General features: G+C 39.7%; 1 protein-coding gene across 3 annotated transcripts; it reads right to left on the reverse strand.

Moving 5' to 3' along the window:
• Positions 1–1,065: 1,065 nt before the first annotated feature.
• xirp1 (xin actin binding repeat containing 1) lies at positions 1,066–25,601 on the reverse strand. 3 transcript variants are annotated; one of them, XR_008569630.1, is made up of 5 exons: positions 25,457–25,601; positions 16,740–16,876; positions 16,507–16,548; positions 4,991–14,005; positions 1,067–4,846 (listed from the first exon to the last, which is right to left on the reverse strand). XR_008569630.1 is itself a non-coding variant. In XM_054768688.1 (5 exons), exons 3-5 carry the CDS (start codon positions 16,507–16,509, stop codon positions 9,175–9,177), a joined length of 4,419 nt encoding a protein of 1,472 aa, XP_054624663.1. In that variant the 5' UTR covers positions 16,510–16,548; positions 16,740–16,876; positions 25,457–25,601; the 3' UTR covers positions 9,030–9,174. The 3 variants fall into 3 exon arrangements, 2 of the variants coding, with proteins under 2 accessions (XP_054624662.1, XP_054624663.1); XM_054768688.1 differs by lacking the exon at positions 1,067–4,846 and having other exon boundaries at positions 9,030–9,177; positions 9,593–14,005; XM_054768687.1 differs by having other exon boundaries at positions 1,066–14,005.
• Between the last annotated feature and the right edge of the window lie 1,373 nt (positions 25,602–26,974).

Genomic DNA, 26,974 nt, shown 5'->3' on the forward strand with positions numbered 1-26,974 from the left:
GTGAGCCGAGGGTCAAACATGATGTGCGCACGATAATTGCAAAAACAATATTGCCGTTAAAGGGAAGATCTGTTAACTCGGTATTAACGCGTTAACTTTGACAGCCCTAATGTGTTTATAATACAGCACTTTTCCACCAAACAATTAACCTCGCAACTACAGCATTTTTGTCACTTTTTTCAAATATGATTCATAATTGTATTATTTGGATGTATATTTGGAGTTTTTATGTTCATACAGGTTGCTCATTAAGGGGATAACAAGAGCAAGAAGACCATAATGCACTTTGGTTAAAGAAAATGTTCAAACACTTCTCAGTCCCATATATTTATTTACTTTTTTTATTAACTGAAAAACATGATTGTTTTAACCTGTTGTTTGTATATGAAGTACATGCTCCCTATTCTTCTACAGGAAAACTTCTGATACTTTGTTGTAAAAGTCTGATCACCTCCTGGAGAATTTGGGTATATAATGTCCCACTGGATCAGTCAAATTCATTCATACATTCTGCAGAGCATAAAAATATCTTCAATGCATTTGACTTGCTGCACTCCAGCTGGTGCTGCTGCTGTGCGTACATACAGTATGACATTTCTGTGTATTTTCTTGTCCGATTAGCAAGAACAATGATGTCACATGATGTACATGAAAGACATTACACAGGCTGTAGAAAGTCATGGTGTGTATAATATAATAATATATAATAAAATAATAATATAATTGAACAAGAAAACAAAAAAATAAAGAAAAAAATGAAAAAAAAAACTTAAAACTTATGAAAAAGTAATATTTACATTTTTTTTCAAGTTTTACGTGAATAAACCTGTACGAATATAAGGAAAATAATGCCATTTTGTTAACATTGAGTTGAAATATTAAAGAAAAATATGATATTTTTTTTAAAGTCATAATTTATGCGAGATAAAACAAAATAAAGTTTGGCTGGTAAAATTTGGTTGAGAAAAAAGTTACAATATTATGGGAATACAATCAAAATATTAGGGGAACAAAGTCATAATATTACGAAAATAAAAATTTACAAAGATTATTTAAGACGAAAGTTTAAAACTTGTAAAATTTACAAAAAAAACCCCAGCAAAAATGGGGAAAAAAGAGCAAGGCCTGAAGTTCATACTAATAATCTAAGCTTTTCCACCTACAGTATACCACAAAGCTGAGATGCAGTTTCTTCTTGAAATATGTACTGTATAACTTCTTAGCATATCTACATGTGTGGCCCTTTTATCCTTCTATTTCTCAGTGTGTGGCCCTCGGTGGAAAAAGTTTGGACACCAATTTATAGTAAAGAAGAGGTTTTACGCAAACATTTCAAATCACAAGTTAAGGTCTTTATTTGTGAACCAGATACAATGAAGCAATATTGATGTACTTATTGGCTTCACCAACAGTGGCAACTAATTCTCAGTTACAGCCATCTTGTCCAGCAGATCATTATGTCATTTTGTGCAGTTACCACCAGTTGCCATCTTGTACCAACATTTTTTAGAAACTCTTAAAATAAAAAGTGCTTAATTGACGTAAACAGTTTCATGAAGGGATGGGCTTAAAATGCATTCATCATAAACATGGATTTGCACATTGACTCAGTTTCAGGCTGTTTCATTGATATCATGCAACATCAATCACAGCATCAATTAAAACAATAAACAACACACTTTTCCGTCTTTACTTTCCTTCATCGCTGCATAAGCTATCAGTCTATAGTGACACAATCTCTATTTTGCCATGGAAAGCATGTCCAAGACAAATACACTATACCATACCATAATGGTATTGAGCCAAAGTGTAAAATTATAATTGAATACAAAAAAACACAACAACATTTCCTTGTATTTGTCATTACTTGTATACTAATCATATTACTTTTTTATGGGTTTGTGGTAGCCTGTGGTAACCTGCCCATCACCTTACATCTTTTTATCCGAGCAAATCATCCATCCAGGTACTCTGTGTGTCAGTGTTTTCTGTTGCTTGCCCTTTACTGTTGTTGTCCGACTCTGTCAGACAGTCCAAAGGTGAGGATGCATTACTTAACTCAGCCTTTGGCAGCAACTCTGTTGCAAAAATGTCAAGAGAGAAAATATCTCCCTGAGCTGAAGTAGCTACAGAGGATGTTGCCTGTGAACCGTTCAGTGGACTAGCACTAAGAACATCTACACTAGTTGACATTTCACCAACTGCGAAGATATCACCGGGGAAAGTGGGTGGCTGGTTTGTGTGTAATAAACTGCTATTTGGGCTGAATATGTCAAAATCTGGCTCCTGCATGTCTGTCAAGCTGTTTGTAGTCTGACAACTTAGCAGGCTTTGATTATCAGCCTGGTTGACAAATTCTGGGGAGATCAGTTGGTCTGTCAAGCCAAGCCCATCATTTTGCATTGATGCTGGTTGAGGGTCAAGCAGGCTAAAACTTTCAGTAGCAACTGAAACCATCAAATCGACAGGGTTATCCCCAGAAAGCTCCTGAGAAACAATCTGGTCGATGGTGTTATCTTGCAGGGGCTCTTGGTTGAGATCAACCATTGTGTTTGGGTCAATATTTCTTTGTTTTGGCTTAGCTGCATCATCTGGCTCATCTTTATTGATAATAATGATGGGTGGATCAACCAGGACCTGAAAAACTTCACTTGTTTCAATTAACAGCTCATCGGTCGACTCTTGCAAGCCATGATCATCAGTAGAAGGAAAGTCTCCACAGTCAGCTATTCTAGAATCAGCTGATGCTATGCTAGTACTCTCACGGTTCTTATCATCAGTTTGATCTGTTTGAAGAGGTTCTGTTAGGATATGACTGGTAGATTCACTGTTCTTACCATCTGTTTGATCTGTTACAACGGGTTCTGTTAGGCTATAACAGGTAACCTCACTGTTCTTATCATTCATTTGATCTGTTTGAAGAGGTTTTATTAGGCTATCACTGGTAGATTCGCTGTTCTTATCATTCGTTTGATCTGTTTGAAGAGGTTCTGTTAGGCTATCACTGGTGGAGTTGCTGTTCTTATCATCCGTTTGATCTATTTGAACAGGGTCTGTTAGGCTATAACTGGTAACCTCACTGTTCTTATCATCAATTTGATCTGTTTGAACAGGTCTTATGAGGCTATCACTGGTAGATTCACTGTTCTTATCATCCGTTTGATCTGTTTGAAGAGGTCTTATTAGGCTATCACTGGTAGATTCACTGTTCTTATCATCCGTTTTATCTGTTCGCACAGGTTCTGTCAGGCTATCACTGGTACCCTCGTTGTTCTTGTCATCTGTTTGATCTGCTTGGGCAGGTTTTGTTAGGATATCAGTTGTTTCATTAGTTAATATGTGGTGCAGGACCAATGGGTCTGTGATCACAGCTTCCTCTTTGTTGTTCTGCAGTGAGTTTGGGTCAGAAGAAAGTGCCCTGTCTTGAATGTCATCCTCAACTTCCTGTTTGAGAGGTTTGACTTGAACTGCATCCCCCTCATTAATGTCCTCTCTATTCATTTTGTCATCTGCATGTATTTTGTCTTTAAGGTTCTCATGGGCTACCGGTTTTGTGGCGTCTTCATTCTTTTCCAAGGATTTCTGAAAGAGTCTTGCCATGAGTCCTCCGCCAGGCTTCTCATCTGCTTTCCTGACATTTTTCGCTTCAACCTTGTTTGTTTTCTCCGTCCCGCTTGCTGGGAAAAGCTTTGACAAAGGACTCTTTCCTTTGGACCAAGATCCCAGCCTGACTTTGGACCTGTCAGCCTGTTTTGCAAAACCCTTGAGGGAATTTGTTTTTGCAAGAACCTGTTCTTTTTCTTGTGGTGAATTTATCTCATCAGCCCTACATTTGTTGCTATCAGAGGTCATGTCAGGTTTCGTAGGAGGATGTACAATTTCTAACTTGATATCTCGTTTCTCTGACGGCTCTTGTCTCATAATAACTTGATTTGAATGGTCTTTGAGGAAACTGGAATTATCAGTAAGCGTGGCGTTGTCATCGGTTTGTAGGATTTCTTGCCTTTTCTCCATCTCAACACCAGATTGTGTAGTGCTTGTATCTCTTCTGGGTTTATGTTCAGGGTGCATTTTCTGATCTAAGTCGTTTTGTTCACATTTATCATTTGGATTATTGAATGCATTATCATCGAGTTTCTGCGTTTGGCCCACTGAAGACACCACCCGAGTGGGATCCACCTCTGTCGCACCTGAGGTCTGTTGAGGAGGCTGTACATCAACAATTGGTGCAAAATGTACAGACTTCCTTGTTTTTTTTGAACTAGCATTTTGTTTCTCAGAAGCTATATCCCAGTTTGTTTTCATGATGGGTACAACTGTTTCACTTTGTTGTCTCACTGTTGGAGATATGTTGACTTGGGAATGTTTAAATTTTGTAGGAGAATTTGTGGGTTTTGGCTTCTCTTGTGCGTTATGGTGTTTTGTCGGCGCTTTCTCCCTGACTTCGGAGACCATGGCATGTGTAAACTGTTTGACTTTATCAATTAGGTTCAAACCTGTTGAATTTACAGGCAGAAGTGACTTCTTCTTCTCTGGTGGCCATTTCACTTTCAGTTTGCCCCTGACGTCAGCATTACTGCCATGCCTCATCTCGGTCACATGCGACTTTGTGACGTATGCTTCAGTGGACAACTCTCTGGGGGCTGCAGGAGTGCTTAAGCTGCTTTTTGTCGATTTGGGGGTGGCCGTAGCGTCTGGTTCATCTGTTCCTTTATCTTTCCTAAGCCAGCGGTCTTTATGCTGCATGTGCCCAAATCCCTCATCATAATTTCCCTTTCTTTTGAAAAGCTGCTGGTAGTGAGACATGCAGTAGAACTCGCCATAAAGACAGGAGTAGTTGTGAATGCTGCAATAAAAAGGTAGTGTTTTTTTTAATCATAAGAAACGCAACATGATACATTGTTAGATTTGTTTTTTGATCGACACTTTTTAATCAATGGAGATAGATTTTGTTGAAACATAGTATCTAAATAGTCATCAAACATCTCACCTGAGCTTCTTTTGACAGTGTTTACAGCAGAAACACTTGCTGTGCAGGGTAAGTTTATTGGCCACCATTTTTTCCATTGGATACACCGGCGTCATACAGGCTGAACACATTTCCTTGACAGGTGACAAAAACTATAACAATAGAGACAAATGAATGTCACAAAGTAATAAACTGAAAATGTTTTTGTAATATACGGTATATTCTGTATGTACAGTCGTTCCACGCCACATCGTGGTTCGAATTTCACGGCTTCACTCTATCAAGGTTTTTCAAACATATATTAATCAATAAATCATGCTCTCTCCTGGTTGAATACGGCTTTAAAAAAAAAGCATATTGAAGCAAATTGTACGTATTTTTTGCCTAAATTAATCATTTTGAAGCGTAAAATTGGCTAAATAAACTAAAATACAAATATAAACCATTAAGAAAACAATTTAAATTGTTAATGTAGTATTCTATATGGCCACTAGGTTCAGAAATTGTTCGGTAAGATAAGCACCAGACCTGATCACCGGAACAAGAGACGTTTATTGCAGGTTTAAATGATCTCACAACAAGCACTATAGTAATAATAATGATAAAAAATATATTTTCTCTGATTATATATACTATATTAGGTAATACAAATGCACAGGTTACTATATGCTTGTTATTTCAAATCTAGAGAGCTCTAATAATGTTAAAAAACATATTTAGAAGCTTGTAAAGAGGTTTTCTATGCCATAATTACAGAAATATTCATTTATAAAAAAGGAATCCTACTTAGTGGAAATTCACTTATCACTGTGGAGTCTGGAACCACTGTATGTGAGTATCAAATTGAATCTCCTCTTGAGAAGCATTAAATAATAATTCTAAATAACCAAAATTTCCCCATGTTCACCCTTAAATTGCAGGCTACTAATTTGATTTAACATTACAAAAGAATTGCCCTATGAAAATAACTTAATTTAACAACAACTTCTGGTTTTTCAAAGCCTGAAGCAATGAATTGTTTTATCTCTGAGCTGGCCTAGGAACGCCTGGTCGAAGTAGCCAGGGAGAGGGAAGTATGGGCTTCCCTGTTTGGGCTGCTGCCCCTACGACCCGACCTCGGATAAGTGGAAGAAGATGAATGGAGCCCAGTAACACACCCCACAGTATGGGTAAGAGTTTTTTTTTTATTTTCGGTTATGTAAGCTATTTTTAATGTTATCAGATTTATCTGTATGATGTCAATTCCCATGCACGTCGGATAATTATCGTGCACTCCTAATTATTCATATTCATTGTCAGGTCATTTGTCAACAAAACTTGTGTGAATACCCATCCATACTGTGAATCCCATAGAACACATATTAAGAATATAGACTTTTTTTTCTTAAACTGTAATTTATTAAACAATTTACACAACACTTTACAGCTATTTTGTTTACTTAAAAGAATTTTACACTTTATATAATAGAGTACAGTATAAAATTTCTAGGACAAATGTTTCTTGAATAAAAACTTAACATTTTCATCCCTACATGACTTGAGATTTTTGAATGAACAAAACTTAACACAAATGCAGTATGTGGTTTCTTAAAGAAAAACTACACTTTTTTTTATTTTGCCCATCATCCGCAATCCTTATGTGAGACATGGACACATATGTTTTTCTCTTTTCTGTGCGTTCGAATGATGTGAAAACAGACAAAAAGACAGAGCTAAGAATGCCGGTAATGGGAAACACATATTCCGCCTATAATGCCTTCTGAAAAGAACTCACTACATACATAACTACATATAATGTGACATGCATATTACCCAAGCTACAGCAACATTATTATTATTATTATTAACGTTATTACCACAATCGAACTATATTACTGATGTATTGACACCTTGCCACGCCACACCTGCTAGCTACTAGCCAGCTAGCGACTAGCTTCACCACAAACACGCGCTCACCACGCCTCAGGCAACTACGAAAGGGTAACGCTACATAAAGGAGCTGCTGCTGTGTTTCTATTTTTGAGTTTGGAAAAGTTAACTAGGTGTAGGCGTTTGTTTCTATGTTGCTATATGAAATCAATGCGGCCAGGAAGGAAATTCAGGTAATGCTTAAAAGGACCAAAATACAACAAAATGCTGTAAGTATTACATGTTATCATGAATGTACCTGTTACTACATGGTTACATAGGTGTGTCCCATCAAGTGCAGTAATGACCTGTCTCTTTTTATCTGTTTTTATAGTTTTAGAATCACAGAAAAGAGAAAGACATGTGTGTTCATGTCTCACATAAGGACTGTGGACGATAGGCAATATTGCCCCCAAAATTGCAGTTTTCCTTTAAAGACTGCTAAGGAGATGGGTTTGTTCAGTGTTCTTCGTTGGGTGGTTGGCTAAATGTTACAAACATCTGTGTCTTGCCAGTCTTACGCAGCTTCTCATCCTCAGGGGCGAAACTAGATCTTTGTGGTAATGGGGATGTCATGACTTCGTATCTGCTTGGGCTCCCGACCACCTCAAACAGAGCAGCTGTTTGACTGTCAGACTGTGTGGTGACAAATGTAGACTTCACAGAGGAGACAAAACTGTTTCCAAAACCATCTGTCTCTTCGTAGGTTTCACTGACAGTCTTTGTACCAACGATTCCTGCAGGTTCCTTGGGAAGCGTTTGCACCTCAAGCACGCTGACCTTGCGCTTTGCTGGGCTGTTAGCAGACCCTTGGTCCAGATCACCTTGACAGTTCTGACCTTTCTCCTCCAGTGCTGGTTTAAATGTGGACATGATGGGCTTCTGTTGTTCAGCAGGCCTTCTGGCAGCGGAATGAATGGAGATAAAGGAAGGGGATGACTGGGAAGAGGACTGTCTAATGAGCTTGTTGTTGAATTGCCTGGGCGCTTCTTTATTTGGAGGACTTAAGTCGCTGGGGAGATTTGTTCCTTCTTTGCTTTGACCTGATTTGGCCTTGGTTGTCACAATGCTGATTTTCTTGATTTTGTTGGCAGGTTGAATATGGTGCTCCGATTTTAAGGATTCATCAAACAGTCCTGACAACCCTGCAATGTCTGCCTCAGATTTCAGGTTAGAGACCGAGTAGAGAGCCTTTTTAATCGCCTCCTCGATGTCAAGGAGCTTGGCTAAAGTCTGTTCCTTCAGATTCAAGATCTCCTTACTTGCCTTTTCCAAATCTTCAAACACAGTTTCAACTGAAGAAACACTCTCTAGGTCGTCATCCTGTGTTTCAACTTCAACTTTCTTCTCCATTTGTTTGCTTTGTTTTGGATTTTCACTTGGTGGCACCATCCAAGCGGGGACAGTATTATAAAATGTCTTCACTGAGCTCATGTCCACATTGCTGCTTTCTCCCTCTATCTCTTGCATCTGAGATAAGATTCCCTTGAGTTCCTCTCGCTTTCTCATGTTTTCAAAGATTTCCATGGCTGCCTTCACATTGCCCTTCATGATCTCGTCCTTGTGCACAGAGAGCCTCTGTCGTCGCTCATCCTCTGTCTCTTTAACCTTCTTCTCTCTTAAAACAACTTTATTTTTGTTGTCATCAGTCGTGTTTGTTGCTTGAATTTGGCATAGACTTGCTGGGTTACTTGTCTCTGATGCATCACTGTTGCTGAGTTGCTTTCCACCAACTGAGGGCTTTGGTCTGGAGTTTTGAGCGGAGTCTGTGTTTGGGGTCGGTTTCTTCACATCATCTTTAAGAATTTTCTTTGTGGGCAAGAAATTGGCTTTTTTATTCAGGGTCTCACTGCCCGTTCTTTCAAAGTTCTTTAAAGCAGCCTGCAAGCTCATGTTCATTTCATGCTTTGCATTGTCTTCGTAATCCCTCATGCACTTTTGTATCTCCTCTGCTGCATTAATTTTCTGTATGACATTTCTCTCCATCTCCAATTCAGTGGTGTTTGATTTTGTCACTTGGCAATCCGAATGCCTTGTGTCCTCAATTAACCCATTAGTGGGATGTTGTGCGTATTTTTTTGCATTCTGATGAGTCACTGAATTGTTTTTATTTGTTGGTGACATGTTCGGATCCTCTACAATCGCAGGTTTAGTCCATTGTGGCTTTGGTGGCAACGCTGGCTTCAGCTCTTGTGGTGTCTTTTGTAGGGGTAGCGGAGCGGTTCCAACCTCAGAACCATTTTTTACTGGGTGGCGTGTCGGTTTCTGTGCTGTGACGTATGGTTTCCCTTCACAGGTTACTGAAATTGAAGGAGACAATGTTGTGTCAGATGGAGGCAAAGGCACCACAACACTCCTCTCTGAACAAGCTCTTCCTGACTTCCTGTACAGCATTGCAGATTTAAAGTCTCCCTTGGAGACATTTACACTAGACCTCTCAAGCGATTGCAGTGCTAGGTGAATGTTACCCCCTACAATGTCTTCTTTATCTGGGAGCCTATGCTCTGTTGCTGCACTTTGCAGAGATCTAATGGCAGCCTTTATATCTCCTTTAATAACATCTTCTGGCTCATCATGTGTTGATGTCAGACCATTGCATTCATAGCTTAAAAAAGGTACACTATTACTGACTATAACTGCGCTGCACTGGGATATGTTTCCCTGTTGGCAGGCCTCTAAGGAAACATTTTCCAAATCTTTCACTGCATCACTGACCTTTGGATAAGTCTTGACCTGTTGGCTTCTGGAGGAAGACGATTGCGTAACCACTGAAGAGCTTCCTTCCTGTGCAGAGACTTCCAAGTTGTATATTTTCCCAGGAACAATGACTTCCCGCTCCAGATGCATGCTTTGCTGCTTTGCCAGTTCCAAGGACTTTTTAGCTGCCTTCACATCTCCACATATGATCACCTCTTTTTGGACTTGGACTTCTTCTGTTTCAGGACATTTACTGGACAAGTCCATATCATAAATAGTTCCGGGTGTAATGACCTCCCGGTCTACACACATGCTCTGTTGCTTTGCACGTTCTAAAGACTGCATTGTTGCCTTAACGTCACCAGCTACAATTTCCTCTTTTTCCACCATGACTGCTTGCTTTGCTGCAAGTTGTTGCTTGGCTATTGAAACATCGCCAGGAATGATTTCATCTCTAGGAATAGAGTTTTCAGCAATGAAGGCACATTCTGATGAAAATACCTTCTTGGTGTTCTTCACATCCCCTGGCAGAACATCAGAAATAGTTCGCTCCACCAGCTCCTTGTGCTGGCAAAGATTCCTCTTTGCTTCCCTCACATCGCCCTGTATGATTTCAATTTGCTCCTTGCTAAGAGTATTGTTATCAACTTCATCTTCTGATATCTCACTATGGAGACTTTTCAGGTAGTGCAGATCTCCTTTCTCAATGCAACTTTTGTACAGGTTCACATTCCCCTTTTCAATTTCATCGATTCTACATGATGCTGCTGTTTTTGTACTGTTGGCAGTGGCTAACAAATTTCCAATCGTAGACTTCACGTCTCCTCTTTCAATGGCAGGACTCTGAGCTTTAGTTTCATTGTGGCCAATGAGCGAATAGACAAACATCTCTGCTTGTCCCCCAGTAGTCTCTTGCATGAGGATCCCTTTCTTGAAGTTCTTATCTTGAACAAGCAGCTCATCGATCATATGAACGATGTTTTGTATTATTTGATCTCGCTCCAGGGTAATAGCTGTAGATGAATGATAGACTGGAAGTTCAACTATGGTGGTATTCACTTTACCTTTCTCCGCTTCTCGGAGAAGAGTAACTTCTGGGTTGGTTGGTTTGAGTAAGAGCTGTAGAATGATGTTCCTGAGGTTGCCCTCAACAACCTCCTCCTTCTGAATTTGGACTTCATGTGTGCTTCCAAGATGGAATTTTGCCATGGTAACGTTTCGACCTTCATTTGCTTCAATTATGATACCACCTGAGTGAACCAAACTCAGTTCACTTAAGTATACCACCGTGTCAGTGACACTACTGGATGTGATTTTGTCCAGTGGAGTTGTCTCAAAGAGCCAGGTTGTGCACTTCACATCAGCTTTTGGTATTGTCTCCTCTGTGGCTTGGAATGAAGTTTCTTCTTGCTGCTTGATTTTGTCTAGTGGCTGTGATTCAAACAACCAAGTACAACGTTTCACATCTCCTTTCTGGCTGTCTTCTCTGCAGACCGTTTTGACTGGACCTTGCTCTTGAGGTTCTCCCCCGAGACTGTCAATAGTTTGATTCTCAAAGAGCCAGGTGGAGGTCCTGACATCACCACGTTGAACGTCGGTGACACTAACCATCCTTACAAACTTGTTGGACTCCTCTGATTCAAACTTCTTTTTATTGAGCTGCACATTACAGCTCCCAAAGTCTTCAATGACCTTGACAGAAGGTTCCTCTCGGCAGGTAAGGGAGTCCAGTGGTTGTGTCTCAAACTTCCATCTGGCTGATTTGACATCTCCCTTCTCGACATCCTCTTGAGTGACAGCTCTGATCACGTAAACTTCGTTCTCTGCCTTGATGGCCTCAAGAGGCTTAGTCTCAAACATCCATCTGGCTCCTCTCACATCACCACTCAATATTTCTTCCTTTTTCACAGTTGTCACCTCATGGAACTGTCCCTCTTTGTCCCTAATGGCATACAGTGGCAGGGACTCGAACATCATGGTGCTAGACTTGACATCAATATCACTGATAGGCTCTTCCACACACACTGACTTCTGTTCAAGTGGTTGCTGGTGGATTTTGTCCAGTGAGGAGGTTTCAAAAATAAACTTTTTGTTCTTCACATCCCCACTCCCATCTTCGGTAACTCTCTGCGTGTTTGCATCATCGTCGTCCTTATTGATCATGCTCATGGAACAGTTCTCAAACAACCATGTGAATTTGTGTACTGATCCCTTTTGGATGGTATCATCATCATCCTGTTCATTGCATGCCATCTCTGATCCGATTTCATCAAGGGACTGGGATTCAAAAAGTTCTTTGACTCTTGAGACATCTCCTGACTGAAAGTTAACTTGACTCACACATCTTACATCTTGGTCTGAGTGTGTGTCATTTCTAACTCTGTCCACGGTCTCCGTTTCTATCAGATGTTTGACTGTTTGAACTCCCATCTCATATTTGACTGGATTCTGTATGGTGTCGCAGAGCCTTAGATTGTACTCCTCACCTTCTCTGATGGTGTCTAATGGCTGCGATTCAAAAAGCCATGTAATGGACTTGACATTGGCGTTGTTGATGGCCTCCGTGTCTTTAACTCTCTCTGATTTGTCATACAAAATGTCCATTGGTTGTGTCTCAAAAAGCCATTTGCATGTCTTGACATTGCCTTTACAAGACTCGGTTTCAAGAGAATAGTTTGGCTCCGTCTGGTTGAACTTGGAATGAATCCCATCTATTGTCTGGGTTTCGAAAAGCCACTTTGCCAACTTGACATCACCCATTGTGTCCTCCTGTCTAGTGATGCCTTTGAGTACCTCGACATTTTCTTTTCCTTTTGTTAGCTCATTTAAAGGCTTGGTCTCAAACATCCACTTGTAGTTCTGGACCTTGCCCTTGATTAATTCCTCACGGTTGACGGTTGTTATCTTGTGGAAGTTTCCAGAGCTGTCTTTTATGGCATACAACGGAGCATCCTCATGCGTTACATCTTCTGATGGGAGGTTTTCTTTCTCACAGTTCTCCTCATCAAAATGAGCAATCTTATTCAGAGGGATTGTTTCAAAAAGATGCTTGAATCCTCTAACATCACCCTTTTCAATCTCTTGTTCGTTTGTCGAGATGCTCGTTCCAGTGCTGCAGCTCTCGAAGATGATCTTTTTGTCTTTTACCGCTCCCTTTTCATCAGCTGAAAGGGTAACTTTTTTCAAACAGCCAACTTCATAGCTATCATTTAGAGTCTCCATTGGCTGAGTTTCAAACAGCCACATGGAGGTCTTTACATCTCCTCCAATTATGTTTTCTTTGTCCAAACTCTTTTCCTCTGCATTTCCTCTTAGCGTTGCCAAGGGTTGCATCTCAAAGAGCTTTGTCTTGTTGGTGACATCAACCTCTCCTGTGCACTCAGCCATTGTGCCCTTAAACTCGTCCACTGCAACCTCTTGTATGTCATCAAAGGACTGAGTTTCAAACATCCATCTTTTTCTCTCCGTTCCACCTCTGTGCCCCTCCTCCAGAGATATACCCCGAATTATTTTCACTCCATCAGTTCCCTTGTTAATCAGGTCCAAAGGCTGAGTTTCAAATAACCAACGGGCAGTGCTCGTGTTGCCATTTTTGATCTCCTCCCTGCAGATGGATTTAACTGAATGGATATTGCCACTATTGTCTCTGATGGCACAGCGAGGTTCTGCCTGGAACAGTTTCACAGTCTTCTGGACATCTCCTTTTTCTTCCTGGAGCTCTGACCTCAGTTTCAAAAAGTTATGGTCTTCTATTGAGTTGCAGCGTCCCAGGTCACTTAGGGGTTTAGTCTCAAAAAGCATTCGAGTCCCACTTACAACTCCTGGCTGGACGGCCTCTTTCAGCACGGCTTCAACCAGCTCACCGTCTTCTTTTTTATTAAGAGAATCTAAGGGCTGGGTTTCAAACAGCCAGGTAGACGTTCTCACGTCCCCTCTGACAGAGGTCTGCCTTTGTGCACATGTCTGCTGTCTGCTAGCACTCTGCTCAAACATGGAGGACGTCCCTCGGACATTTCCCCCGGTTACGTCCTGCTCATCCAGCAGCTTCTTGGTTGCATGAGGATCCCCAATACTATCCAGATTCCAGTTTTCAAATATCCACCTCATTGACTGAACTTCACCCTGGTTAGCTGCGTCTGCCAGCTCTGTGTCGTCTAGCTGCACCGCCTTCATGATGTCATCATCCACAGCATCACCAAGATCTCCCAGGATGTCTGGGTGGATGTGTTTGAAGAGTCTCTTCAGTTCAGTCTTCTGCCGTTGCTGGTAGTATGTGGAGAAGGTTTCTTTAGGTGGAGGCACGGGGAGGCTATTGGGCCCTTCATAGTGAAGGGGCCTGACTGACAAGGGAGGGGGAGGAGGTGGGAGAGGTAGGTCATCTTCATCCTGAGATGATTGCGAAACTGTGACTTTCCTGGCTGTCTCAGCCATCTTTAAATGGAAAAAACAGAACATGCAACAATGTCAGTAATCAGTCAGTAGAACCCAAATTAGCTTCCATGCATATGCTTAGATGGCATGCATTTAGTATGTATGTAAAGCCATACGTTACCTTTTTCTATGCTCACTTGATGTTTTTCACTGCAAACCATCCTCCGCCACACCAAGGTTAAGAAAAACACTACACACAGCTGTTAGTGGAGCATGGGTGTTCTTCAAAAGCGCCTTGTCGCATCATCATGAACGAATAGTATGCGTCTACTGCCATCCCCTAACTTACGGTATCTCACAAAAGTGAGGACACATTTCAGTAGATCTTCTCAAGGGACAATAATATAGAAATGAAGCTTGGATCTACCCTTCTACTGTCCACTAAAAAATGATTCAACACACAGCTATTCTTGGATAGATAGCCGACAACACAAGTTAGTACCAAGGTAATTGTGTCAAACGTGGTGGTAGTGTCAACGTCTTGGGGTGCACGAGTGCTGCTAGCAGGCCTGTCACGATAATCAATAAACCGATGAATCGCATTCTGCCGCCTTCGATATATTAGCATGCGTGTTTGTTGGCGCTAGCCAGGCGTCAGCAAGTGAAACAAACAGAGTGCTGCAAAATTCAGACAATAACAAAGCTGTTGGCAGCGGGGAGTTGCAGTTCACGAAGGTAAATATGAATACCAGCTTGTATTGTGACAATCTGAAGCAGAGCACAATCCCTTCCCTTGGGGAAAAAGCACCGCACGGCTGTTTTCCAACATGAGAACGAGTCGAAAAAAGTTCCTTGCTGATGAAGGTGAACGTGGCTAAATAGACCTGAACCCGACTGAGCACCTGTAAGGCATCATCAAGCGGAAGGTGGACAACTACAAGGTGTCTCTGTGATCATGGAGGAGCAGAAAGGGACTTTGTGCAGGTGGATTCCATGCCCAAGAGCATTAAGGCAGTGCTAGATAACAGTGGTGCTCCTTGGGCCAAATGAGTTCACTGTGTTGTGTTGCCAGCTTTTTAGACAATAATGGCTGTGTGTTGACTTATTTTCAAGCTATGGTTGCTGAAATGTGATGGGTGTTGTCACGTGCGATACAGTGGGTCAGGGCACATGTCACGTATCCCTTAGTTATATTACAACTTTGTCTATGCTACTCTTTTAGCTGTAAGATTTCTACTTCTTCACATCTCTGTACAGTCATTGCACAAAGATAATATATATATTACATAAATAATTAGTATTTTTAATCATTTTACACAAAGAACCTGAAATGACTAAACTATACCAGGTACAGTGGCACCTCGGTTAGCGTACATTTTCTGGTTGCCGTATTGTCGTGTTATGAATACATTGTGAGTCCAACGGTGTTCTGAATGTATTTTTTCACAAAACAAAGCAACCTATTAGCTTGCTAATACATGGAAAAGGGAATGGGAAGTCGGTTCCGTCGCTCGTCTATGATGTCATCAGCGGCTGACTCTGTAGTTCGTTGCAAACTTACACAGTTACGTCACAAGTCTTTGCTTTTGTTTTGATCACGGCTGCAAAATAACCCACAATGAAGCCAAAAGAACCATCATTTTGATACAGAAGGTGAGAGACGCTATTCATTTCAAGAATTAACTCGTGGCAAAACAGGAAGGTGGTGGTCGTGTTGATCTCGCTGTCACATCATGTCTTTGTCAACAATCACATCTTCAGTGAAGATAAAAGTAACCTGAAATGTTAATTTATCCCTTTCATTTGGCGTCTACAGCGGTGCCAAAAAGTGTTTGCCCCCTTCCTGATTTCTTATTTTTTTGTATGTTTGTCACACTTAAATGTTTCAGATCACCAAACAAATGTAAATATTAGCCAATGACAACACAACTGAACACATAATGCAGTTTTTAAATGAAACTTTTCTTATTAAGGGAGAACCTACATGGCCCTGTGCCAAAAAATAAGAAATCAGTAAGGGGGCAAACACTATTTGACACCAATGTATATGCATTTAGAATTACTTTATACATGTAAAACTATAAAGCTCATGTCTGGTTTCGGTTGCCATTTTGTAAGCGAGCTAATAGGATGCTAGCAAGGAAGGATGTTTTGTGATAAAACGAATACATTAAGAACACAGTTGGACTCACGCAGTGTATTAGCAACACAACTAGACGTGCGCCAGAGAATGCACGCAAACCAAGGCAAAACTGCGGCATACATTTTTGCAGTTAACTGAAAAATGGAGCAGATGCTAGCCGAGGTTCTAATGTGTTCTTTCAGTTAGAGTCAGACCGTCCGGAACAGAACATTTGGATGCCGCTGTCTACTTGCGTGATATTTCAAAATGCTGCCCACTTTAAGCATGATAGTCCTGTGATATTGATGTTTTTAATTGCTAATACTCTTATGTGGTATGCAACACGTGAAGTGAAATGCGTTTGTCATCGGGCAAGCAAAGAGTCAGTTACACTGCACACTCAAAAGCAAACAGAGATAGTAAATAAAAAGTACATTACCATATTGCGTTTAGTCCTTGTAACTGAAGTGCCAGTCACACCCTGTCAAACAACAAAGCGACATTTAGATTAGCTGCTAAATACACGCTTCATTTGTGTCTGTTTTGAAAAAGAATGTTGACTTGGTTTTCAAATGCCACGCAGCTCCCTTTGAAAGATAATAGCGGTCATTTCCTATTGAAGCCCCAGGACCCAAAGTGTGCTGAGGAATGAGAAGCATTTCAGGAACTTACTGGTTGTGTCCAACCTCCAATGGAGTCAGTGGACGCTGCTCTTGACAGATAGAGAGCTGACCTTTCTCTAACAGAGGAGCAAGTCAATTGTGTTGATAGGATAGCCCCCTTGGTCAGTGATGAGCGATACCTGACATCTGCAAAAAAAGAGAGAATAAAAAAAAAATGCAGTTAACACGCCAGACAGGAGGACCGCCGCTCTTCCTGTGGTCCAAAATAAACAAAGCAGGATGTGTCTGGAGCAGGCGTGCCCAGACCTTTTCCAGCGACGGCCACATAGTGAAAAACGAAAGGATGCGACTTTTAATTTCAACTTTCTACTTAAATAATCTTTGTAAATTGTGTCTCAGCACTTAAACTTTATTCTTGTTGAATTAGAGCAGTTTTTTTTTCATTTTTGCTGTTTTTTTGTTTGGTTTTTTTTACATTTTCCAACTGTTTTAACTTGATTATTTACATTTTCTTCTCGTAATTATGACTTTATTCCCATAATATTATGACTTTTTCCCCAACCTAACCTTCCAAAAAATGCAACTGTTGTTTGTTACTAATATTGTAATATATCATAATTAAAAATAAACTTAAAAAATGTTAATACAAATTTTAAAAATAATCTTTCTTTTTTAATATTTATGCTACATTACTTTTTTATCTTAATATTTTTTATTTTATTCTTGTAGAATTACATCTGTTTTTTCCATTTCTGCTGTTGTTTTTTTTTGTTTTCGAACTATTTCAACTTTCTTCTCGTAATTATGACTTTATTCCCATAATATTTTTACCTTATTCCCATAAAATTATAACTTTTCCCCAACCTAATTTTCCAAAAGTTACAACTTTATTTTGTTTTGTTTGTTTCTCATAATATTATGTCTTACATTTTTTTTTATATTTCAACTTTATGGCACTAAAAATACTTTTTTTTTTCTCATAATATTACAAGTGTATTCTTGTAAAATTGCAACTTTTTCTCCTTAAAAAATGTCTCCTAATATTTGGACTTTCTTCTTGTAGAATTACAGCTGTTTTTTCCATTTCTGCTGCTGTTGTTTTTTTAGATTTCCAACTATTTTAATTTCTTCTGTTCTCGTAATGATGACTTTATTCTCATAATATTTTGACTTTATTTTCGTAACATTATAACTTTTTTCCCCAACCTAATTTTCCAAAACTTAACACTTGATTTAGTTTTGTTTGTGTCTCATAATTTGTTTGTTTTAAAAACAAAGTTGTTTTTCTTTCATATAACTTTTTCTTTGACTTGTTGCTATTTTCTTCCTGACTATTGAAACTTTCTTCTTGTAAATGTCCATCTCCTAATCATGACTTTATTCCCATCAGATTTTGACATTATAACTTTTCCCGCAAGCTACATTTCCAAAAATGACAACTTGTTTTGCTTGCTTCTCAAAATACTACGACTTTTTTTTAAAGATAGTTTTTTTCCTCATAATATTACAAAATTACTATTTTTTCATGTTAGATTAGATTATTTTATTCTCTTCATATGGTGACTTTATTCTTATAAAAATTTCTGCTCATTTTTCCATTTGTGCTGTTGTTTTTTATGTTTTCTTCTTAAATTAGATTTTTAAAATGTGTTGCAGGCCAAATGAAAATAAATGGCCCCTGGCCCGCACTTTGGACACCCCACTTTTCTGGGTGTATTGATGGTGATGCCATAGCGCAGGCATCTGTGGAGACGTATGCTGCAGTCACGTGAGATGAGAGGGCGTCACTTCCATTGAGGTTTGAGAAGCTTTGTGCCAACCAGGATCGCTGCGTTTGTACCAGCTGACACGATGAAACGGCCCACACATGTCGGCCCGAGCGACAATCGACTGACGCCCGAGAAGGAGAAGAAAAAAACAAAAAACAGCAGCAACTGCTAGCTCAGCTGGGGTGACGCAGATTGTTTGCACATTGTTCATGTGAGCGCCCTGCCATTAAACCATCAACACCTGACTTGAAAGAATGCCACCACCTGACCTCATGAACAACTAAACGCTGAATTTAACCCTGCAACACTTGCGTGGATTGGGTATTAAAATTCATATCCAGATGCATATATAGCTGCAAAGTGGACACGATGTGCGGGGTCAACAGCTCTCGCTGTGATTTACAGCCTTTGCAGCTGTAAGTCACATTGGAACACACCTCCCCTTTTCACACAGTAAGCCCCGCCAGGACAATAGGGCCGAGCAGCAAGCTGGCGCCGCTCACTAGTCCGGACTTAAAACATTTTCATAGATGGGTGAGCAGACAGAATGAGGCACGGAGTGTAGCTGAGAGGTCAGCTTCGTCTCTTATTACGATTATACACCAAGGGTGTCCAAAGTGCAGCCCGGGGGCTTAAAAATAGAATAAAAAATATAATTTAACAAGAAAACTAAAAACAACACCAACAAAGGAAAAATCTGCAGTCATTTCTCAAAAGTAAAGACAAATATAAAAAGTGTGCTCTAACGGTGTGATGTTATGAGGAAAAATAATGTTGTTTTAGTAGCATTAAGTTGAAGTATTAGGGAAAAAATCAGTGTTCCCTCGTTTATTGCGGCGGATAGGTTCCCAAAATAGCCCGCAATAAGTGAAATCCGCGAAGTGGGCAACTTTATTTGGTTGCAGTTATTATGTCAGTTTTAAGGCTGTGAAACTCCATACACTTTATACACTTTTCTCACACGGGAGGTAACATTTGGTCACATTTTAAACACTCTCAAAGTTCAAATTTCGTTTGAATTTTAATGATCAATCTCCTAGGTTGGACACAAGAAATTATGAAGTGACTCGTGTGTATTTCACTCCTCCGACCGTGCCTCTTCATCTTGGCGCCGTTCGGCTGTAGCGTTTTTGTATCCTTGTGAAAACGTGTTCCTCCTGCCGTCGTCCTCCTCCTCGTCCTACCCCTTCAACCGAAGATTCATTTATCCGTTCAGCTTCTTCTTCTATTGTGTATTGGCGGTTAGCAGGTAGCTCACACAGTTTGCCAGCGACGGCACAGAGGAGATTGATTGACAATAGTCTACAGCCAATCAGGACGCAGAACACAATTGGGCGGGTTCTCCCTGAGCCAATAAGGACTGTTGTGGCTCTATAGTTAGCCGGCTATTGTCTACTGCGGGTTCCTAACACACTGAGACGAGGTGGAGCCGCACACGTCTTCAACCCTCTACTGCATACAATAACAGACACGTGCAACAGAGCACCGATAGATCGCTGTAAGACACCACAAGGATGCACAACACAATGCGTTCATATGCTGTTAAAAAAATGATAGTGTTATGACAGTCAAGTCAAAATATTATGAGTATTAAGTCATAACTATGAGATTGATGGAAAAGTTGATTAAAAAATAAACAAACAAACAAACACCAGGACAAGTAGAAAAAAACTGCTGGAATTTTACGAGAATAAAGTCAAAATATAATGAGGAAAAATAATGCCATTTTAGTCACACAGAGTTGAAATATTAAAGAAAAAATATATTATTTTTTTAAAAGTCATAATACTATGAGAAACGAACAAAATAAAATAAAGAAAAGTTATTATTATTATTTCCCATAATAAAATGTTGTAATATTATGGGAATAAAATCAGAATATTAGGAAAACAAAAATTAACAAAGAGAAGAAAAAACAAATGGAAAACAATTTTACGAGAAGAGAGTTGAAACATAAAAAACAAAGTGGCATTCTAACGAGAAAAAAAGTTGCAATTTTGAGTTAAAAAGTTGCAAAACTCGTAATATTATGAGGAAAAATAATGTCATTTTAGTAGCATGGAGCTGAAATATTTAAAAATATATGTATTATTATAATATTATGAGGAACAAACAACACCAAATAAAGTTTTAATTTGGGGAAAATTTGGTTGAGGAAAAATGTATAATATTATGGGACTAACATAAAAATATTATGGGAATAAAGTCATAAATCATAATATTACAGAAAGAAAATGTACAAAGATTATTTAAAAAGAAAGTTCAAATATTCTAAAAAAAACAACCCAACAGCAATAATGGCTGTAATTTTACGAGAATAAAGTAAAAATATTAAAAGAAAAAAGTAGCGTTCTAACAAACAAAAATAGTTATGATTTCACAAGAATAAATTCATAATATTATGAGGAAAAATCAGGTCATTTTAGAAGCATGGAGCTAAAATAGTAAAGAAAAAATGTTTTTTTTTTTAAAAGTCATAATATTATAAGAAACAAACAAAACAAAATAACCTTTTTGGGAAATTAGGCTCGGGGGGGGAAGTTATAATATTATGGGAGTAAAGTAGACATATTACGGGAATAAAGTGCTAATATTATGAAAACAATTACAAATACTTAAGAAGAATGTTGAAGTAGTAGGAAAATCTTCAAAAAACAACAGCAACAAAGAAGGAAAAGAGCAAAAAGAGTGATGTTGATATTAATAACAGGTGTTTCACCTACATCACAAAGCTGAGATGCTGTTTTTTTAATTTTATTTTACATAACTTCTTATCATATCTACGTGTTGCCATCCTTTGCTTTCTCACAGTTGGTTGTACGTGCGTATGAAGCGTGTTATGTTGCCATCGTGAGTTGTAGCGACAAGCTACGCAGGCGGTCCTATTATGATGCGAACAGGTAAAAAAGGTATCTGTGCCGGTCCAAATGTACTCTAGGCGGGCCACCACACGTAAATGAACTTGACTATGACGGATTGACGAAACACATTTATAAAACATGATCAAAAGTTCGAAAGAGACAAAAAAATAAGACAACCCTCTTGCTACTTGACCGAAATGTGAACGATCCATACATTCAGAGGCCTTTTCTTCAGACATCTCTTTGATCAGCGTTAATTCTCCAGGAATGAGGAGGCGCTATTAACGGTGCAGTAACGTGAGGGCGTTGTGGCCCACAAACAGCTGTACAAACGACGGTGAAATGCGCTTGGTATTTGCTCCGTGCCACCACGGCCGTCGCCGCCGCCTCCTCCTTCCCCAGCATCAGCTGTCGCTGATTGTTTCCACATTCACAGACTGTAATGAAAACCGCTTGGGACCCAACCCTAAAACAGAGTAGGCTACGCCAGACACCTGAAGGAACCTTTGGCGTGATTTGTTTTTGCACTCATTTTAGGGATGATGCAAACTGTCACTTCATAATCGCAACAGTTGTGGCGTTGTGTTACTCCAGTGGTACAAATTCATACTTTATAACATAGTAATGCTCTGTTTGCATTGATCGACACCCAGATATTCAGTTATTAATTGGTTAAGTGTGCAGTAGTACCACACTGCTTCCAATACAGTCAATCCCCAGATCGTCACAATTCACATGCCTGCAAATTTGTGGTCCAAAAATGATTTTTTTCCTCAGAAAATACACCTCATTCACTATCATAATAGTTTATAAATGTGTTAACACGGGTAAAATGTACAGCATGCGTGTACCACTGTTAGAAAGCCCCCAGTCTTTACATGTTTATGTCTTTATTCTTTGTTTGGCGGTCCTTGAACGCACCATAGTTGTGGAAAAGGCTTCTTGAGACGTCATCTGTACTTCTGTGTAGAAGGTGTCGGACGTTTCGCTCCTCATCCGAAGAGCTTCGTCAGCAAACTAATAAGTGCTGGTAGCTTAGGCCTTAAATACAGTAAGAGTGGGCGGAATTGGTGTGCCAACACCCTCCTCCTATTGGTTCGTTACACTAAGCCTGGGCGGAGCACTGAGCCTTATTGTATATAGTGTATATAGTGTATATAGTGTATATAGTGTAACGAACCAATAGGAGGAGGGTGTTGGCACACCAATTCCGCCCACTCTTACTGTATTTAAGGCCTAAGCTACCAGCACTTATTAGTTTGCTGACGAAGCTCTTCGGATGAGGAGCGAAACGTCCGACACCTTCTACACAGAAGTACAGATGACGTCTCAAGAAGCCTTTTCCTCGATGGACAACTCCTGTACGACTGAGAGCCTACACAGACGCACCATAGTTGTGTTTGGCTACGCAAGCACTACTAGCTTCGACAGTCAGTTGGGCCTCAAAACTGAGGTTAACACAAGTTAACTAATTCAACAGCAAAGATGTAGCTACAGTGTTCCCTCGTTTATCGCGGGGGGTAGGTCCCCGAAATAGCGCGCAATAAGTGAACTCCGTGAAGTAGCCAACTATATTTTTGTACAATGATTACATGTGTTGTCAGGCTGTAAAACCCCTCACAGGCATTAACGTTTTAACATTGTTCTCTTGTTTGAACACGATCAAAGTTCAAATTTCCTTTGAATTTTAATGATTAACTTACGAGATTGGACACAAGAAATTAAGTGACTCACGCATATTTCACTCTGACCGTGGCTTGTCCTGGCGCCGTTAGGCTGTAGCGTCTTCGTATCCTTGTTAAAAAACATTCCTCCTCCTCGTCCTCCGTGAACCGAAAATTCTTTTACAGTATTCCAGGCTTCTGCCGAACTTCTGCCTTTCCTCAGCATGTATGATTGCTAGCTGCTAGCGCAACAGGAAACAGGCAGTCCTGCACGAACGACATTGATTGACAATCGTCTCCAGCCAATCAGAACGCAGAAGACAATGAGCGGGTTCTCCATACTGAGACGAACTGGACACATCTTCAACTCTCACAGGAGTATGCAACACCTGCTACTGGTAGCAGTCGTAAATACAGTAACAGACGCTAATGTACCACAAGGACGCAGAACGATCCATGTTCACACTGTTAAAAAACAAAACACGCAAAATTGCACAAAAAAGAGCAAGTCCGCAAAATGTGAACCACGATGTAGCGAGGGAACGCTCAACAACGTATTTATACGTCTTTTACCTTTTTTTGCGCAAGAGGCTAAAAAATGCATTTCACTTCAGAGCAATTTTAAGCCATAAAAACGGCCACAAGGTGGCAGAAGTGCATTTGATAAGAGCTTGGCGGAGATCATGTGGATGGAACAATCACACATGACAGGAAGGAGGAAGCGGGACAGGTGGGAGGAGCGTAGTGTGCACACGCATGTACGTGCACACACACACAGTTCAGTTCCAAATGTGAAAATTGTAAATAGTTTATGGTGTTATATTTGTAAATAAATTATTTTTATGTAAAACAACCCCTTTTTGTGTTGTTTATGCTGGTGTAGTTGTTTAGATATTTGAGCTGTCACAAAAGTGTCAAAGTGAAAGTTCTGCTTGATCTGTATCTTTTCATAAAAAGCTGTTTTTGTAGTTGGGAACTGATATTTTCCTGAAACTCACCTAGGTTCTACTGCTGATTACTAAAGAACAGAAAAAGGTAGAAACAAACTTTTTTTTTCTGATGAAAGACGGGAGTCTAATCTTTCTTTTGGTAGGTTCTATGTTTATATAGCCATAGAACACATAGAACATTCTGTGTGCCTTGAACGATCAGTCAAAATCATCTACAATGGCCGGTGCGGAAGGGGTTGACTTCTGAAAAATGGCTGGGATTGAATGAGTTCATAAATGGAATATTTTTTGTCAGTTAGAGCATAGAAAACCTGTTTCTGACATTCTCCACGAGTTATAAGTTATAAGTCAACTGTAGTGTGGATTACATAAGAGAAGCGTCTTCTCTAGCCTGCTAGCCTCTAGTGCTAGCCTGACCACCAGGCTGAAGGCTACACCGTGACGCGATTCCGTCTGTTCATCAATCAGCCTACGTTATCATTTATTAGTGGTGAGTACTTGTATATTTTATACTTTAAATGTTTTTAATAAGTATGTGTGAGGCATATTTAGGGTTTAAACCCGAGCGAACGATGACATTAAAGAGAGAAGCTATGCTAGTATAATGAGAAAGGAAAAATAAGATGTTAAAATAAGATAATATTGAATTTAAATAATTATAAAAATGTAAACGTAATAACAAGAGTAAATAAAATTGAATAAATAGAATAAATAAAAATAGAAATAATAATAAATAGGAAATAAAAAATGTTATAATAAATAAGTTAGAATAAATCTGAAGTAAATAAAGACATGAAGGATAAATGAATAAATAAATAGATACTGGAGAAAAATGCATAAATATATGCTGGATTTAGATTAAGCAGTGACAGAAAAGTAAAAAAAAAAAGGTACACATTTGAACAGGAGTCCCCAAACTTTTTCCACAGAGAAATTCAAAGAATGCCGGGGGCCACTTTGATGTTTTATATTTTGTAAATCAACCCATGTCGATATGCTATGAAGATGAATATGTTTAGAGAAAAAGCAGCCTCCATCTGAAGCTTCAAATGGACTTTTTCTCCTCACAATACACTTTATTTCTCGCATTTCTGAATTTTTATTTTATTTTATTTTTTTTTTTTACAAATCTTTCAACTTTGTTCTTGTGAATCTTTTTTTTTTCTTGTAATATGATGACTTTATCCCAAAATATTTTGTTTTACGCTGGCAATGTTATTTTTTCCCAACCTAAGTGCACATCGATTCTTTGTTTTGTGTTTTTCTCATGATGTCGCAACCTTTGAAAAAAATACTGTCCACTTCATGCTTCGTAGATCATTTTTTTCCTCCTAATATTACGACTTTATTCTTGTAATATGATGACTTTTTTCCCCTCACAGGATTACCACTTTTATCTCTTATTATTCAAACTTGTAACATTTTCTTTCATATTCGCTATAATATCTGCTTTGGAAAAAATAAAAACAAAAAAATACTTTCGTGTTGTCAATATCATACAAATCATACAAAAAATACTCACTAAAGTTCTGTCCCGTGGTGGTTCTCTGTTGGAATTTGTGCTGTGTAGGTGCGCTTGCTCCGGAGGCCTCCGTGATACCGCCTGCCTCCTATCTGTCTTTCACTCCACTCTGACGCTCGGCACTCCACTGGCCTCGGCCCGTGACAGCTGATTTTTATCAGAGCCTCCGCCCCCTCACCCGTGTTAGAGGGGCTATTTTGGGAGGGTGGCTGGCGGCTGCTATTCGACTGAGTCAATCACCTCCGTTAGTCACTAAACGCCGGGGGCACCCCTCCTGCTCCCATTCCCACTGATACTTTGTCATCCTCTATAACAGTCAGTACGTGTGTGGCAGGAAATACAGGAAGTCACTTTGAACATTGGGTGGTAAAACGGTTCCAAGACAGCACAGCTTGCTAATGAATCGCTTTCGATCGGAGACGCAAACGCCTGATCAAAATGTTAAGACCAGTTGAAAAACTGCAATCATTTACATTTTGCACTGTTGGATCTTAAGGAGGTTCTAAGTAGAGCTTCAAAATGCAAAAAGTGGGCTAGAGAAAAAAATACAAATTTTGAGTAAACAAGCTGATCAAAACTTAAGACCATAGTTTAAAAAAAAAAGAAATAAAATGTAACGAGTAGCTGAGATATTGTTGTTAATCACCTCAAAATTGGGTTTGGGCATGCTTGATGCCAGTGTTTCCAGGAGGATCACGCAGGATGTGAGCTTATTCCTCTGGAAGAAGTCCTTTGTGAGGTGCAGCGTTGTCTTGTTGAAAAAGCCAGTCATTCCCACGCAGACGAGGGCCTTCAGTCATGAGGGATGCCCCCTGCAACATCTCCACATAGCAAGCTGCCGTTTGACGCCCCTGCACGATCTGAAGCTCGATTGTTCCATTGAAGGATCATGATGGCGCCCCCTCGACTGTGCCGTGTGGAAAACATCTCAGGAGGGATCTCCTTGTCATGCCGCTAACACTGGAAGCCATCAGGACCGTCAAGATTAATTTTTTTCTCATCAGAGAATAAAACTTTCTTCCACTTTTCAACGTCCCATGTTTAGTGCTCACCTGCAAATTCCAAAAGGGTCATTTTGTGGCGTTAAAGGAGACGAGGCCCTAGAAGACATTTTTTCTTTTTTAAACCCTTCTCTTGCACATGGCGTCTGATGGTTATTGGACTGCACTCGGCACCAGTAACAACCTTCATTCGGGCCGAGGATGGTCCTGTGTCTTGACGGACAGCCAATGGCATCCTCTGGCTCTTTTTTTGGACATCTACCACGAGGCTTTTTTCTTCCATAACCATCAGGATCTTTGAAGAAGTTTGAAAGGACCGTTTTACTGCTTCCAACCTCAGCAGCAATGGCGTGCTGCGAGAGGCCTTGCTTATGCAGCTCAACAATCCAACCGTGGTCAAAGAGAGAAAGCTTCATGACAGCGTGAATACCTGACAGAAAATCACGCTGAATACACATATTTGGCTTTTAAAGGCTTCTATGGTTTAAAAACGTTTGATCAGTTGATGAACAGCCTA

The sequence above is a fragment of the Dunckerocampus dactyliophorus genome, chromosome 2, assembly GCF_027744805.1.
Source record: "Dunckerocampus dactyliophorus isolate RoL2022-P2 chromosome 2, RoL_Ddac_1.1, whole genome shotgun sequence".
In the NCBI taxonomy this organism is placed as follows: domain Eukaryota; kingdom Metazoa; phylum Chordata; class Actinopteri; order Syngnathiformes; family Syngnathidae; genus Dunckerocampus; species Dunckerocampus dactyliophorus.